Raw genomic sequence first — 16,461 nt, 5'->3', positions numbered from 1 at the left:
GAAGATGTCTGACTGTTTTGTGCCGGGGCCCTCGCGTAGGAGAAAGAGATGCGTTAAAGCGTTAATACAGCCATTTGAGAGCCTTTTCAGAGCTGTACCGCTGTGATGACTGCATTTTATTCAGCTCTAAGGTTCATGAAAGTTTAAGAAACAGACTCTAAGTGATGTCATGGGAAGCATCACGCTATGAAGTGAAAGGGGGAACTGCTCTTGTGCCCCGGAGCGAGAAACTTCACACCCGTCTGCTCCAGATGTGCTCAGCGCCTGCCCCTGTCAGGACGTGTCAAGTCCCTCTCACAGCGTGCAAAGTCTGCATGGAAATTCACTCGAGGACTCGCACGCAGGAGAAGCAAAAGAAAAAAACAACTGATATCAGACTTAGGATGTTTATTAGCTTGCTTCTCAGATGATACGGCGACCCCAAAAACTATTTAGATACCTGGGACACATGCAAAAATTGGAATTTAAAAATGGGAATTATTAAAAATGAAACAAAGTGGCCTTTATTGTGTGCACGAACACACATTATATTTCCTAAAAAACGTTTGTGCAGCCATCTACGTAGATATAGACACAAAACACTGTGAAACTCTGGTTGTCAAACGCTATTGGATCATGTTCTTATTTAATTGAATTCGATTACTCTGCAAGAGCACCTGCGTAAACTCCAGAAGAACTGACTTCACACATCTGCTAGGAAATATACAAAACACAAGCATTAAAAGCTTTTTGTGCAACATTCCTTTTCATAGATTTAGATTTTAAATGTAAAAATTGTTGTTACAATAAGTACTTCTGACAACAGCAAACGTGACAGTATTGCTTATGTGAAACATTCAGGCTTTAGGATTTCCGTTCTGAAATGTAAAAGTGATTGGGTTGCTTTGACAAAACATTCAAACGAAACAGTGTTCTGCCAAACATGCATAATGCAATCCAATCTGTGCCAGTCACCTACCTAGTTGTTTGTGAATAGTTTACTGGTCCTCGGTGTGCACGGAATATTAATTCACACAGAGAAATGATCTAGTTTCCACCTTTTATCCTGGGGAAAAACTGCCGCACATTTTTATAGCTTAATTATGCGTGGTGGCATTCATTATTGAGGATGCAGGCATCGGTATATAAAGCCCAAATGTATTTCAGTTAGACCTTTAGTGACCTCTAGTGGTTGAAACACAGAACTGCAGTCAGGCCAACTTGGTTTAACATCATATTATAAGCTGCGTCTAATTCTAAACACATCATAAACACATAAAAACAATGTAGTAATAATAATGTTAAATGTGACTAAATATTTTATATATATATATATATATATATATATATATATATATATATATATATATATATATATATATATATAGACAACATGGCAATAAAGAACAGCAAACAACGTACAATATATAATTTAGTTCTTTAAAGTGCTAGAATATGCGCATAAATATGTCTAAATAATATTTTCGGGGGGCGGGGGTCGTTTAAACTCGTTTAAAAAGATTTTCTGGCTCAATGGCGGTATTGCGAAATGTCACAAACTTCCTTCTAGCAGGTTAGCCGACAACAAATATCATGTTTCTGCACGCAGGCAGAGCTCAATTCCTCTTTCAATCTTGCTCATGTAAATATTCATCTGGATTAAAGCAGAAGGCGATAACAGCGCGTTCGCACATCGGCTTTGCGCCTCGGGTTGTTTTCTATGCGCTTTATTTGCATACGCGTTCTGCTTTTTCCTTGTATGTGGACCGAATTAGCCGGTGTGTTTCTGTTTTTAGCCGAGGTTGATATAGCGATAAGGCACTTTAAAGCAGGCGCGCTGCGGCAGGTGTTCAGTCTGGACGTGCTCCTCTAAAGCGCAGGTGAGTGTTTGAGATGGCGGTCAAGATGCGGTTCGTCACATGTCTTTCTATTTTTCCTCAGTCGATGAATAGTGTTCGCTCGAAATCGGTGTTAGTTTCATCGTTAAGCTAACATCCACTCTAGTTTTAGTGGTTTCATGGTTTATTGTTTCAGGATAATTTATTTATTCATTCAATTTGTTACCATGGACCACAAAACCACTGGGTGTATTTGTAGCAGTGGCCAAAAACACACCGTGCTGGTCAAAATTCAGTGGCATATTAAGTAAAGATTAATAAATATATATAAAAAAAATATTTTTTGATTAGTAATATGCATTGCTAAGAACTTAATTTGGACAACTTCGTATTTCAGATCTGTTGTAACTCCATATCCGAACAAACCAAACATCAATGGAAAGCTTATTTATTCAGCTTTTTCAGATAATGTGTAAACCTCAGATTAGAAAAAACTGACACCTGTGACTGCTTTCGGGGGTTCAGGGTCATTTTTAGCAGAAGCAACATGGATCGCAGTGGTTTATATCATTGTTTATTAATCATTTTTTCTTATTTTTGGTGAAAGGTCTGGACTTATTCACAGATAACGTTACTTGCAGGGCATGTTCTCGTAACGTCTGACGTCCTTTAATTATTGAGGTGCCCGATCCTGTTCCTCAAGATCTACTTTCCAGCAACGTTCAGTTTCATCTTTAATAATAATAATAAAAAAAAACACCTGAACCTGAGCCAAATAAGAGGTTCAGGAACATCTGATGATTATAGACAGGAACAGAAACCCATATTTTGTATTGAAAGGGAAAGTAAAATTAACATTCAAATAAAATATGTATAAAAATTTTGTTAAGTAGATTAATGTTTTATTAATTGGTGTGTGTGTCTATCTATCTATCTATCTATCTATCTATCTATCTATCTATCTATCTGTCTCTCTATATATAAATTGGAAAATATTGCTGGTCAAGTGTTTAGAAAAGAAGGCCAACTTTTAGATTTGTTTTAGCCTTTTAGTTGTACCATAGATTTTATAATATAGCGTGAATCGAAACCGCATACATATGGTATATACCACAAATATTAAACCTGCATGGCATTTTGTCTTTTTTTCTGACAGTCATTATTTGGACCAGTGAAGATGAACTGATTTTGAGGTGTTTGCTCACCACGGTTGATGATTTTTCAATGGGTTGAATCTCATGACCACAACAATGTCTACCAATAAATCTGCCGCCAGAAGAGCAATTCTCCAGACCTCCAGGACTAGGTGGAACAGGACGGATAACTTTGATATCGTTCCCATCATCAATTTGGACGCAAGTGAGTAGCTGATATATATGTCTGTTAGGTGCTGTACTGTTTCATGGACGTGCAGAGTTGCGATGTATAGTTTGATATTTGAGATAATCCAAGGAACTGGGAAGTTGTATTACGGTATAGTCAGTGTCGGTCAAATCTTAATTCCACGGATCAATCCTGCTCACTTCACAGAACATGCAAAGCGGCGCAGTGAACGCCCATGTATCCCTGAAGCTACGGCTCATCCAGACCCATCCAAAATACATTTTTGTTTATGAAGCATACTGAACATTTAGGAAGCAGGGTGAGTGTTGTAACGACTGGCCGTGTTTTGTTTTGAACAGGGAAGTGTGATGAAGACAGCGTAGAGCGCTGGCTTACGACAATCTCCAAGTAAGTTGAGCCTCACAAGTCTTCATGCCTCTTTCACCGAGGGCTAAACCTTTCTCAAAAGGTTTCAGCCGCTCTATTGTGCCGTCTGTTATAATTTGCATTCTTCCCAAATTATACTCTTAAAAGCGTTTCCGCTATGGCCACTAATATAATTTGACTTCCTTGTTTAAGGGACAATACAAAACCAGAGGTTGTCCTGGAAACGTCCGGTAAGTTTACGTGTCCTATTTGCACAAAAAGTGTATGGGTACATACATTTCTGGTCCTGGGCAACAATTAATCACGATTAATCACATCCAAAATAAAAGTTTTATGTACATAAAATATGTGTATGTGTACTGTGTTAATTTATTATGTGTATATATAAACACACACACACATATGCATGTACAAATAAGTGAAAAAAAAGTGTGTATATATGAAAATAAATACATCTAAGTATTTTCTAAATATACTATATGTGTGTGTGTCTGTATATATATATATATATATAATACACACACACACAATGAACAATTTTGGCATTATAAATATTATATTAAATAATTTTGGAATAATTGTTGTCTAGCACTAATTACTTTATGTACACATTTTTAAAGCAGTAATACATTAAAAATAATAATACGTTATTATTTGTACTTGTTATATATTTGTATTTTAATGTTTTACAAAAATAATATTTTTATTTGATCATATTTTTATTATTATCATATCAGGGATAAAATGCAACATGGGAGAGAATTTTGGTGCATTTTTCTTGCTTTATAGTTGCTGTACATTTCAGTTCATTTCAATTTTTGATGGATGTGATCAGCTCAATGCATATGCAGTGATGTTGTGAATGCCTCTATTTCACCCTGGAGCTCTGTGTAAATGCTGCGTTGGAAATGTCATTAACATACTGATATGATTCACAATGAGTCAATTAGTCATTGCTGATTTATGCCATTATAACAGGGTTAGCAGGTCAGCCAACCTTTGACCCGAGGGAATGACTTGTTGCCTCTGAATTTCTTAAATATTGCATTGTAAAACATATTGCTTTGCTTTCAGTGAAGCCTATAAGAAGAAACGAGAGCGGAGAAGATGATCTGGCATTGGGAGTGGAAGGTAAACATTTTCAGGTTTTGTATTGCTTGTTCAGCTTAATCAAATACCCATCTGAAACAAGACATATGAGCGATATGAATGAGTGACGTCGGTTGGCATCAAGGCTTTAGCTAATTTTTTTAAATTAAAGTATTGAGCATACAGTGGCATATGGAGTCTGTGATTTAGAATAGTGTTCAAAAGGACTGTGCTAACCCTGGATTTTAAACATGGCAAACCTCTCCATGCCTTTTAACACAAACACTGGCAGGAACTGAGACAGTCCAGTCCCTGCTGTCTCCAGCTTCGGGGGACTCCAGTCTGAGATGCATCACGGCATATTTGTTGAAACTTCACGTGCTACTGCAATGGTTTCCAGTTACACAGAAAAGGAGTAGATAAGGCGGAAAAAGACGCGTGTCTTAACTTAACATGATTTACATAACTACTATATGTTGCTGGGTCAATATCCATATAGGTCTGCGAAGAAAACCAAACAACCAGGGGTACGTTTCCCAAAAGTTCTGTTGTTACCAATAGAGTTCAATGGAACTTTCCACCGTCATTAACTAACAATGCTTTTGGTAAACGCACCCCAAAACAACCAATACTATAGATTTTTGTGTTAGCATTTATGGGCTTAATAGTATTTTTTTTTTTTATAAATATGTAATTTCCCTTTAAATTTACATTGCAAAAAACTTCAAGTAATACATTTGAAAAAGGTAACCTAAGATTTACTTGATTATTGTAGCGTTTTTGTTTACTTGCCATTCTGAAGATCTCAAGTAATATTGTTGAAGCTTTCCTGTACTTTAATTTTTAAAAATGAGCACAACGGATGAGTTGGATTCATGATTTGTAGTTCAAATACACCTACACTGGAAAAAAATCTTAGTCTTAGTCACTCTTTTCCCAGTATGCAAAGGCATGGCATGACTAGTTTTGTCTGACTGTTCTTTTATAAATCTGCTGTTGATTTCATCACATTATTGTCTTGTGACATTAGGATTTGTTTTCTACTTCACTGAACTTGCATCATTGCAAGTTCAGTGAAGAGTAGGCGTTTGCTTAAAATAATAAGTAGGTTAAACTATCAAATTGTTGCCTTCTTTTATAATTCCTGTATGAGCACTTCTATGATATACATGAAGTACATTTCCTACTAGGCTAAGTCGTCCTTTACATAATTCTTGTGACTACTGTGGTGTTAAGGTTTACCTTAGGCTGACCTTTCACTACAGGCACCAGGGACTGTTACAGAAATTTCCTTTATGCAATCTCAAGTTAAGCTCTGACATGTCCTAACATACTGTACATTGCAACAGATAAGATTCTAGAGGTATGATGTTTAGATGTTGTTGCCCCTAGCCCTTAGAGAAAATATTTTTCCAAACAGAACTTTAGAATCTTTCATGTCTACTGACTTGGAAATGTATCTTTAGCCCAACAAAAACAGGATAAAACTATTTAGACATGTATCTCTTCACAGACCGATTTAAAGAACAAATGCAGAATAATATTATAATTAGACAAATACAGTAGATACAGTGGCATATTATGTTACTAGAACATACAACCAGCTGCATCCATAAATGTATTTGCTTACTCGCCAGACATTTTTAATATCTGTTAACATTTTTGAATGATCATATTGACGCCGACCACCTAAAGTTGTTTTCTTTCTGCTGGGTGTGCTGTGTTTCTTCAGGATTCTGTCTGTCTTCTGGACTGGGTAGGGTCGCTTTGTAGTGAACGTCTGCTCTCGTTTGTTGCCGTTCGACTCTTCTTAGAAAAGGTTGCTCACCTTCTCTGAATCTGTCACTCATGTCAGTTGTGCCGCCAGACACTCCCCTTCTAGTGAATGAGGTGCTTTGGTTTTGTAACTTGGCTGCAATGGAGGGTAGAAGACGGAATAGATTGCCGCTCTTCGGAATCCGCCGAGATTAAACAAAGACTCGAGTTTAGGAAAATATGCTGGGCACTTTGGATCGGGGGCCACTTTTAACAAGACATCAGCATGTCCCTGACAAAATGCCAATGCTCTTCTCTAGAGTTGTTTATGAGAAGATATCAAAACAACAATGAAGAATACTGACCTAATATAGCTACTGTACCGCTTCTCTGGAGGTGTTTAATTGAAAACGCAGATGTTTTCCATCTTTATAAGAACTCCTCTGTGTTTTTTCTGTGTCTGATGCAGCATCTTTATATGGCAAACGCTCTCTCAAGACTCTGCGAGACCTTCTGAGGTAAGAAATGATTTAATGTTCATTGCCTTTGAAGCAGTACTTGTCATTTATAACTTTTACGTCTTCATTGTGATGTGATATTCATATGATAAGCTGATCATTTTTGCATGGAATGGCCCATATTAAAATTGTATGCTATTTTACTGTTTTAATTAAATCAAAATGGATATTTTGAGATTTACTAAAGATTTAACTGTTATTAAATTATTAGTTTAGGCCTGAAGTGAGCTTTAGTGTACAATTAACAGCACTGTTCTCTATCAATAGTCTTAAGGAATACACACTGCATTTCTTTGTCACATCAGAATGTTTAAAATGACATTAAGCGTCATTAAGTGACATTACATTTGTTATGTGAATATGTACTCTGTATGAATGTGTATATACTATATATCAGGCAGAGTGCTGTGTAGGAGTATATATATGTGCGTGATGTAGGCTTGTTCAGGCACCTGCCAGAAACCTTAGCCACATTTCCCATGCAAATGCTGATTTGTTGACATGACACCGCATGGGCTGCTGGGCTCGTTTGCATGAGGTGGAATGTCACTGATGGGGCAGTGAGGTAAGAGAAGAGCGATTCTGACCGGATATGAGTGAAACAGAGGAAAATGTGACGGAGGGCTTCGTTGTGTAGGAAAGGAAGGTCAGCAGTGCTTGTTTTCTGTTCACTGAGGTTTGCTGGTGTCATTTACACACAGGTCATCTCAGGATCCTCCTGTTCTGTCCAGGTGGAACAGTTTTGCATCGAATGTCTCAATACCATCTGATGTCAGGTCTGGTTTTCCTCAACAGCCTTAACTAGCCATTCGTTAATTGTTGATATTTTGGCTAATGTTGAGTTTTGTACTGTGATTTTGTTCTGCAGTGTAATGGACGTATTGAACATACTGCAGGATGACCCTGAGGAACTGCTGTTGGATTTGGGTTTTGGCACTGAGGAGCCTGACATTACAGGGAGAATCCCAGCCCGATTCCTCAATTACCAGTCATGTGCTCGTGGGATCAGCTTTCAGCTCTTTCTGGAAGCTCAGCAGAACCGAATGGACGTTGAAAACTTAGATGTCAGAAGTGAGCAAGTATCCTAAGTTCACACAAAAATGAAAGGGTTTTTTTTTGTTTGTTTAAACGCCACCTCAAACTCATATGACTAACTGTCTTCCATGAAACTCAAACAGTGAATTTCTGAAGAACATTCTTTCCACAGCTCCTGTGTAATGAATGTGAAAGAGGAATGGAGCTGTCAAATTCCAAAAAATAAATAAACAAAAAACTAGTGCTGATGATCAATCGCGATTGAATCACATCTAAAATATTTTTTTTTTTACATAATATATGAGTTTTTACTATATATGTACTATATATTTTGGATGTGATTAATCACGATTAATCCTTTGACAGCACTACAAAAAACACAAAATTGGTCTATATGACTTTTTTTCTTAGGCCAAATCTAATGTATGACAGATATTTGAAATATTCCAACCGTGCCGAGAATTCCAGGCTGAATGTTTGTTTGTATTCATGCCTTGCCATACGAAGCTCATGTGGAATGTTACCATTCTTAAAACCAGACCATAGACATAGACGTTAAGTAGATGTTAAATTTGCAGTATGCAATATTTACAGCTAGTGGTTGAAATGGGTACTGCAGCCTAAATTCAAAATAATGGAGAGAGTTGTTTCTCCTGCCCTCTCCTCCTCAGACTCAACATTTATGTGGATTGCCAGATTAAGACATGCAAGAGGAACAATTGCAACTGACTGGAAGGCGATGGGCCATGCAATTTGTTGAGTTGATTTTTAGGTTGAGTAGAATCTGTGATCTCTGACCCAGTTCATTTTCTGGCTTCCATGGCTAAGTTTTATGATTTATTGGGTAAACTGGCAGTGGGCAGAAACAAACATACCAAAACAAAAATAGACATTCTGACAAGGAACAGTCATTTCAAAAGTAGAATACCTTATGTAACATTGTGAAGTATGTGACTTTAAAGGAAAAGTTCCCCAAAAAATGAAAATTCCATCATCATTTACTCACCCTCAAGTAGTTCTAAACCTGTTTCTCTGTTCTGCCGCACACAAAGAAAGATATTTTGAAAAAGTTTGTAACCAGGCTGTTTTGGTCACCAGTGACTTCCATGGTAAGAAAAGAAAAATACTATAACACTCAATAGCCCAAAAACAGCCTGGTTACAAACTTTTTCAAAATCTCTTTATTTGTGTGCAGCAGAACAGAGAAATTCACACAGGTTTAGAACTACTTGAGGGTGAGTAAATGATGACAGAATTTTAATTTTTGGGTGAACTATTCCTTTAACATGTTTCTTAAATGTATATTATGATATTTTTTGCTTTAGTACAGTCAAAAATTACATACAGCACCTTTTAAAAGTTCTTCATGGACCCTTAGGTTCCAGTAAAGAACTTTTAAATTTTAAAGAGTGTTTGTTGATTTTCCGTTGCACAAACTCTTCTTTATGCTGGTAATTTAGGTTAAGAAAAGTTTTTCTATGGCATCACTACATAATACCCCAATTTAGGTGTTTTCGAAGGTTGAAAGTTGTTTAAATATTGTGTAAAACAGAAGTTGACACTCCTTTCCTGTACAGCTGCAGTGTGTTGTAAATCTGATAAGCACAGTTTAATGCAAGTCAAGCGTCTTAAAGCTCTATCTCTTTTCCTTCCGGTGTTTAGATCGGTTTAGACAACTCGAGGTTCTTCAGCAGGTCACCACGACGTTCTCCTCTCTGGTTGGTGCTAATACTCAGAATATGGACCCATCTACAACCTCCAAGATGTCCGCAGAGGCACGAGAGAGGAGAAAGCGCATGGCCATGATTCTACGTAGAGCCTCTAAGAAGAGCCTCAGCCAAGCCAAAACATTACAGAACCAGCACATGCCCTCTTCTGTGACCTCCTCAGCCCTATCCGGCCCAGAATCATCTGGCATACCAATGTTAGATAAAAAGATCCCTTCTAAACGCACAAGAATGTCAGACAACTATCTCTCCCCGCTTGAAGAGGAGCAGAACGTTAATTTTGAGGCCACTGAGCCGGTTCTAAACAGCCCAACGGTAAGAGGAACATCAGACCTTCTGAAGCTCGACTCTGTCCCGTTCACAACCGAAGAGAGTCTGCAACGGCCTGTTGAATCTTTTGAGCTGGAAGAGGTGAAGTAGTAGTGATCTGCAGTAATGCTCTCTGTATTTACTTCCACATTATTCCCTCTCTAATAACTGTTGACTGTTTTTCAGATCCAGAGTTTTGACGAGGGAAGTATACCTGGGAGCTGCAATGGTCCAGTGGATCCTGGAGGTGCATTTTGTTTTTAAGACACCCAGGAAACTGCATAGCAACATGCAATGCCCTGCTAACTATCCTAGAATTTGTACAGGCTAACACGTGCACTTCAGAAAAAGCTAACATTTAAAATGCAATATTGTTCCATTTGTTTTCTGAAAAGCGAACGTTTTTAAAAGCCACAGTGTGGATTCAAATAATTTACTTGGAACAATTTCCATTTCTGATATTATGCAAATGACTCATGTCGATTGTCCAGTCATTTTCATATGCGCAGCAGGCTACATGGTGTATAGTTGATGTAATGTCCACCTGACCACAGCGCTATGGAAAAATGGACTTGTTTGTTTAGTCTGATCAAGAGGCTTTAGTGTTCTTCTGAACGCTTGTGATATGTGGCCACATGCTAATCTTGATCTTGGTTTCCTGTAGGTGAACGAATTGGGTCTTACGTGATGAGAACAAACAGTTGTCAGTCAGACAGCAGTGGCTTCCTAGAGGAGCCCTTCATACCTGTGCTATCCCAGCAAAGCAGCCCTGGACCCGATCTCATGAAGGTAAGACGTAATTCAGTTCTTTCTTTATCTACATACTGCAGAAGGATTGAGCACCTGTATAAATGGTACTATAAATAGTGTGCTATTGTGTTAAGTCTCTTTTATGTCAAAGAGAAATAAGAAAATACAATATATCATAAAATCACTTTTTTCCAAAAAAATATCTCATATATTTTCTTAAAATGTATTACACGACCATTCAAATGTTTGGGATATATAAAAGCTGTTCCTGGAAAAATATGTATCATGGTTTCTAAATAATAATAAGTCCCCCAGCATATTTACATACTAGAATGATTTGTGAAGGATCATGTGACACTGAAGACTGGGGTAATGGTTTATGAAAATGCTTTTGTATGGAATAAATTATTATGATTAAGTTACATATTACAGTATATTAAAATAATAACCAGTTATATTAAATGTTTAATAATATTTCTTAACACGGTTGTGACTGTAAGAAAATTTCCTCAAGGTGTCACAACACCGGTAATACTGGAGTCACTGTGATGGGATGTTTAGGTTTTTTTTTTTATCTTTTCCTAGCTTTCCTTCGGTTTTAAATAGTTTGAATGCGCCATGTGTGTTTTACGTTCGCTTTTGGCAATTAGGCAACAAGCAGTTGTTCCAATTTCCCTCATCTTGTTAAAAAGAAACGTTTACTTTCACTTTTACATGAGCGGCAATTCGACATGAATTGCTTGAATCCAATTCAAGCAAAACAAATAAAAAAATACACCATGCTATAGCATATACCTAATATAACATAACATAAAATAAAATAACAAATAACTTAACAACTAAAAATTAAACGTAACATCTGTTAGCAAAATGAGCTACAAAGCACTGCATTGAGCAGCTATGTTCAGTTTTAATCGTATGTTCTCTCACCGAACTAAATTACTTTTATTATTATTAAAAAAAATAACTATTGGGGCGGTGTCACGGTGGTCAAGTGATGTAACCACCAGCGTCTTTCGCAGCAAGCCTATTTCTTAATATTTCACTGTTTTTACTGTATTTTTTGACAAATACATGCAGCCTTGGTGAACATAAGAGATTTCTTTTAAAAACATTTCACTGACCACAAGCTTTAGAAACGTTGTGTAATTCCATTTCCTATCACCAGTGCTAAATAAATGCTATGCAGCAATTTTACTCAAGTAAGTCATTTGTGGAAGTAAATTATTGCACAATTCCACAATATTACTTGAATTACCAATATACATTTGATCCATTTGAACCATTTTTTGTAAAGGCTATAAAGAAATCCATACTTTAAAAAATGTCACAATGTGGCCAACTAATAATATTATAGGTATTATAGAGTCAGGATCTTTTTGTTCAAACCAAACAGACACAGTAGTTTAGCGGATACCTGTTTGGATACGATATCTAAAGCCATTATTTTTACAGTTACATTCTTTGTTTTTTGGCATTAATAATCAATGTGAACATTTAGCATTTGCTGGGTCTAATTTCCTCTGCTGTTTCTGCTTTTTGCAGATGCTAAATGCAATATCACAAGATAGCACAGAGGATCAACAGAAGAGATTACAACAGCGAGAAATGGAGGATCCACCTGCAGATAAAAACAACTCTGAAACGGAGTCAAACCAAAAACCCTCGCCTACAACAGCAGACTCTGAAACTGTGTTTGACTCAGGAGAGCTGAGGAAAATAATAAGTGAAAAAGAAATTTCTTTGTCGCCAGATATTAGCAAAGTTGGCAGTAATGGTGTTTACACTCTAGCATACTTTGTTCAAATGGATCCCGTTGGTTACCCGCCTGAAATACTGCAAGGATCAAAAAGTCCAGACAGTCGTCTTTATAGGGAAGGCATGTCCCTCTTTGAGGAACTAAAATCTGCTGAGATAAACTCACACTTGAGGCCTGATCTGAGGACAGATGTTGTGGGAAGGGAGGTGGATAACTTTACAAATAATCTTGAGGAGGGCAAAAAAGATCCAGCCTTGGATCTGATGCAGGGATCCCTGGCTTCTACCGCTGGGCACAATTCCCCCACAGCCCTCAAACTCAGGAGAGAGTCTTTCTCCAGGAGGTCCTGGTCTGATGTGATCACAGATAATGACTCAGGAACAGCACAGACACCTACCACACAGACACCGTTCACATCAGTGGACACATCTCCACCTCACCTATGGAACTCAGTGGACTGTTCTGGAGATTCTGGACGTTTGCGTACGCGGTCGATATCACTGGACACCGGACTGTCGTATGAGGAGGAGGATCACAGACTGCACGGTGCATTGTGGGCCGGCGCGCAGCGATGCTTCTACTGCGGCTCCCAGATCGGCTACGACAATGGCTGGGCAAAACCTCAACCCGAGCTGTCCTCCAGTCTGCCCGTAAGTAGACGTTGCTCTACAAATAATCATTAAATATGGCAGACTGAGGTGGAAAATTCCAATCATGCTCTGTATTGTATTTATTTTTTAAATATCTTATATTATTAGGAATGCATGATATATTGGTAGCATATTGATTATTGCTCGAAATGTCCTCTGAACAGGCTAAGATTAAACATTCTATTCTGGGAAAAACTCCTCCGCCTCTTAAACATGCGAGATTAAAAGCAATGTGCACTACTTATGTTTAATGAAGCTCATTTGAATTTGTATAGTTCATTTGCATGTGTAATGGAAAACAGTAGCGAACATTGACCACTTCAGAACCTTCACAGGTTTTAAGCACACGCACCAAAATCCCCTTTAACTCGCATCCTCGCTTATAAACACTCCACTGAAGCTGCCTGCATTTGGAGGTCAGAGGTCATGAAATCCAGCTAAAACCCCTGCATCAAGCCAGTTTTGTTTTAGTATCATTGAGAGAGATGGGATCAGTATGAAGTAGTTTCTTATGCTCGTCAAGGCTGCGTTTATTTGATCAAAAATACTGGAAAAACTGTAATATTGTGAAATTACAATTTAAATATTTAAAAATATAATTTATTCCTGTCATGCAAAGCTGAATTTCCATCAGTTGTTACTCCATTCTGCATGACGTCACATGATCCTTCTGAAATCGTTCTAATATGCTGATTTATTTTTATTATTACAGTTGTGTTGCCATTATATTTTTTTTAGTTTTCTTTTAGTTTTCTACTTTAAGTTAAAAAGAACAGCATTTTTTAATTAAAATATAAATATTTGCTAACAATAGAACTCGTCGCTATTACTTCTTATACATTTAAAACTTTTAATTTCTGTAAAAAAAGGAAAAAAAAGAAAACAAATGTACTTACCCCAAAATATTAAATACTAGATTATATTGTTAGAAAGTTAGATTTCTATTTTAAAATTTATTGTATGAATTTATATTCATCAGAGTCTTAGTATGACAGGTTTAAAAAAAAAAAAAAAAAAAAAAAAATTAAGCAGTGCAACAGTTTCCAGTAATGATTTTATTTATGTGACATTGAAGACTTGAGTAATGAGTGTGTGCTGTGGTTTTAATAATTTTCTCAGTTTTTATTTGTTCTATTTATTTTAGAAATGCTGTTATTTATTATTAGCTGTTTAGTTATTGGGAAATGCCATCTTGGTAGTTTAAGTGTTTATCTTTATTTTTCAGTTAACGTTTATTGTATTTCAGGTAACGCAAAAAACAGGTTTTGTTCTGGGTTGGGTGGTTAATCAGTTGGTGGCCTCTAGCAATAAATCAGCTGTTATACACCAAAAACCAGCTCAACTGCTTTTAAAGACCTTGTTTTCCCAGAAGGGATCAAACAGGAGCGGACAAATATGATTCTATTTCTTTTCCCAGTACTCTCTGGATGAGCTTGAAGACATGGTGAAATGTCTGAGGAAGTTCCGGACAGTTCTGACAGAAATTGAAGTGAGACTAGAAGAAGAACAAGCAGCTGTGATCGGATCTCTGTCAGATTCCCACAGGTGAAGACGAATACTATCATAACGGATAAATCAGTAGTTAATAGTGCTCCTCAATGACATGTATAGTATCGTGCAGCGTTTAAAGCTGATTCTGTGTTTCAGGGAGGAAGTGGAAGATGTTTTGAAGCTACGAGAAGCTGTCAAACATGAAGCCGGGACCCTTGAACAGCAGCTGTCTGATCTGGTGCATCGCTATGACGACAGCATTAAAATGGTATTCAGTTTACTCATAAACTAAACATTAAATGTGGTCAGAATATAGGCTTTGGCGCAAAAATGGCACAACGCACGAATCGGAATACACTTTGTCACCACCCAACATCCTTCAGACGTGCAATGTAAAGAATATAACATACTGTTATGTTTACAGAAGCTGAATCGGCTCATGGACGAACAGTCTCAGCTGTGCACCCAACTGAGAATTACACCCTCCGATATGCCCCATTCAGAACCCACCTCAACCAGGAGCGTGGCCGTTCAGTGCTGCCTGCCGCCCGTCGCGTCCAGTCCTCAGCGGTGTGTCCATCATCACTGCACCTGTCACGGGGCATGTCAAGATCCACATCGGTTCCCCTGTCAAACCCAATGGGAGGCCAACTTTAAACCAGACAGGCTGGACTTTGTAGCTTTTATTAAAAGTGTAAGAAACATCTCGTTCCCTCATCATCAGAATTATTAGAACTGGTAATGATAACGTCCTAACGCATCGTTAATTGTGCATTTTTATCTTTCAGTTGAAAAATTCATTACAACATTCAATGAACAATAACTCATTGGAATAAGGTTTGTTTTCTTCTTTAGTCTGAAATCAAAAGTTAGTTTTATCTTTTCAACTTTTTGTATATCAAGTGTATATCTGACTTTTCACCATTTTGGCTTAATATCTTGCAATTCTGAATTTTCTCTTTGTGAAAAAGATAACATAACTTATAAGATTGATTATCAGTTACGAGATTGATTATTAAACTTATGATTATGAGATTGCTCTCAGAATTGCGCAGTTTATCTTGTGGTGGAAACAAGTTTCTATATCTGAAATAAGTTTGGTGAAATTTTGTGGGGTCTAAATGGAATTCAGTTTGACTTGCATGCAACATGCAAAACAAATAATTTTGTTTTTTCCTTTTATTTAGCGACGCAGCAATGCAGTGATGAAGTCACTTATCAAATTAAGTGCTGACTCCAAAGCACAAGAACTAATAAACAATTATGTATATACCATTATCATGTGTCCATCTGATTTTTTACATGTGCATACACGACTCTTATAATGTAGATTAAACCTCCTCCCAGTGGTCTAGCACTCTCTCGTCTCTGTCTTTGTAATAAAACACTCCATATCATCGAGGTGTTGCACTGACCGTATAAGGAAGCTGCTGCTCTCCTGATGAAGCAGTGTATGACATAGTGCTGGTCCGGTCTGATTGGACAATGATCTAATGGTTCCTCCAGTGGTCCTGAGATGCCCTCCAACAGTTATGGCCCAGTCAGTAAGCCTACTTTTTGGTCTACAAATACAGTTTCTTTATGTAAGATTACTGATAGTGTGTTACTGAGATTAGTTTTGACATTCTCAGAATTTAAAACGGTAAATATTCTTAGCAGCATGCATGCAATTTTAGTGTAATGAATCAGAAGGCATTATAAGTCATCATAATAGTCTTTCAAAACGTGCAATAACCAACTGTTTGTTGCATTAAGGGGAGAGACCTATATCTCCACTTCAAGAGTAATTACACGCACCAAAACTTACATTTTTATTCCTGTCTACATCCCAAAGGCTTTTACAAAAGGATT

General features: G+C 37.3%; 1 protein-coding gene across 1 annotated transcript; it reads left to right on the top strand.

The window, feature by feature from the left end:
• The first annotated feature begins 1,572 nt into the window (after positions 1 to 1,572).
• itprid1 (ITPR interacting domain containing 1) lies at positions 1,573 to 15,885 on the top strand. The gene is made up of 17 exons (XM_043227026.1): positions 1,573 to 1,859; positions 2,974 to 3,176; positions 3,500 to 3,548; positions 3,720 to 3,757; positions 4,602 to 4,658; positions 6,841 to 6,889; positions 7,591 to 7,665; positions 7,758 to 7,960; positions 9,587 to 10,062; positions 10,147 to 10,207; positions 10,625 to 10,749; positions 12,256 to 13,119; positions 14,537 to 14,664; positions 14,767 to 14,878; positions 15,035 to 15,304; positions 15,399 to 15,447; positions 15,798 to 15,885. Exons 2-16 carry the CDS (start codon positions 3,056 to 3,058, stop codon positions 15,444 to 15,446), a joined length of 2,676 nt encoding a protein of 891 aa, XP_043082961.1. The 5' UTR covers positions 1,573 to 1,859; positions 2,974 to 3,055; the 3' UTR covers position 15,447; positions 15,798 to 15,885.
• The last annotated feature ends 576 nt before the right edge of the window (positions 15,886 to 16,461 follow it).

Source organism: Puntigrus tetrazona, chromosome 24 (assembly GCF_018831695.1).
Source record: "Puntigrus tetrazona isolate hp1 chromosome 24, ASM1883169v1, whole genome shotgun sequence".
In the NCBI taxonomy this organism is placed as follows: domain Eukaryota; kingdom Metazoa; phylum Chordata; class Actinopteri; order Cypriniformes; family Cyprinidae; genus Puntigrus; species Puntigrus tetrazona.
Note: the sequence above shows the minus strand (reverse complement) of the source record. Positions and strands in the feature narration are given on the sequence as shown.

Coding starts and splice junctions, on each gene's coding strand:
- itprid1 (XM_043227026.1), top strand. CDS start 3,056: ATGACCACAACAATGTCTACCAATAAATCTGCCGCCAGAAGAGCAATT. Junction 4,659..6,840: donor TCTGGCATTGGGAGTGGAAG/GTAAACATTTTC, acceptor TGTCTGATGCAG/CATCTTTATATGGCAAACGC. Junction 7,961..9,586: donor TGAAAACTTAGATGTCAGAA/GTGAGCAAGTAT, acceptor TCCGGTGTTTAG/ATCGGTTTAGACAACTCGAG.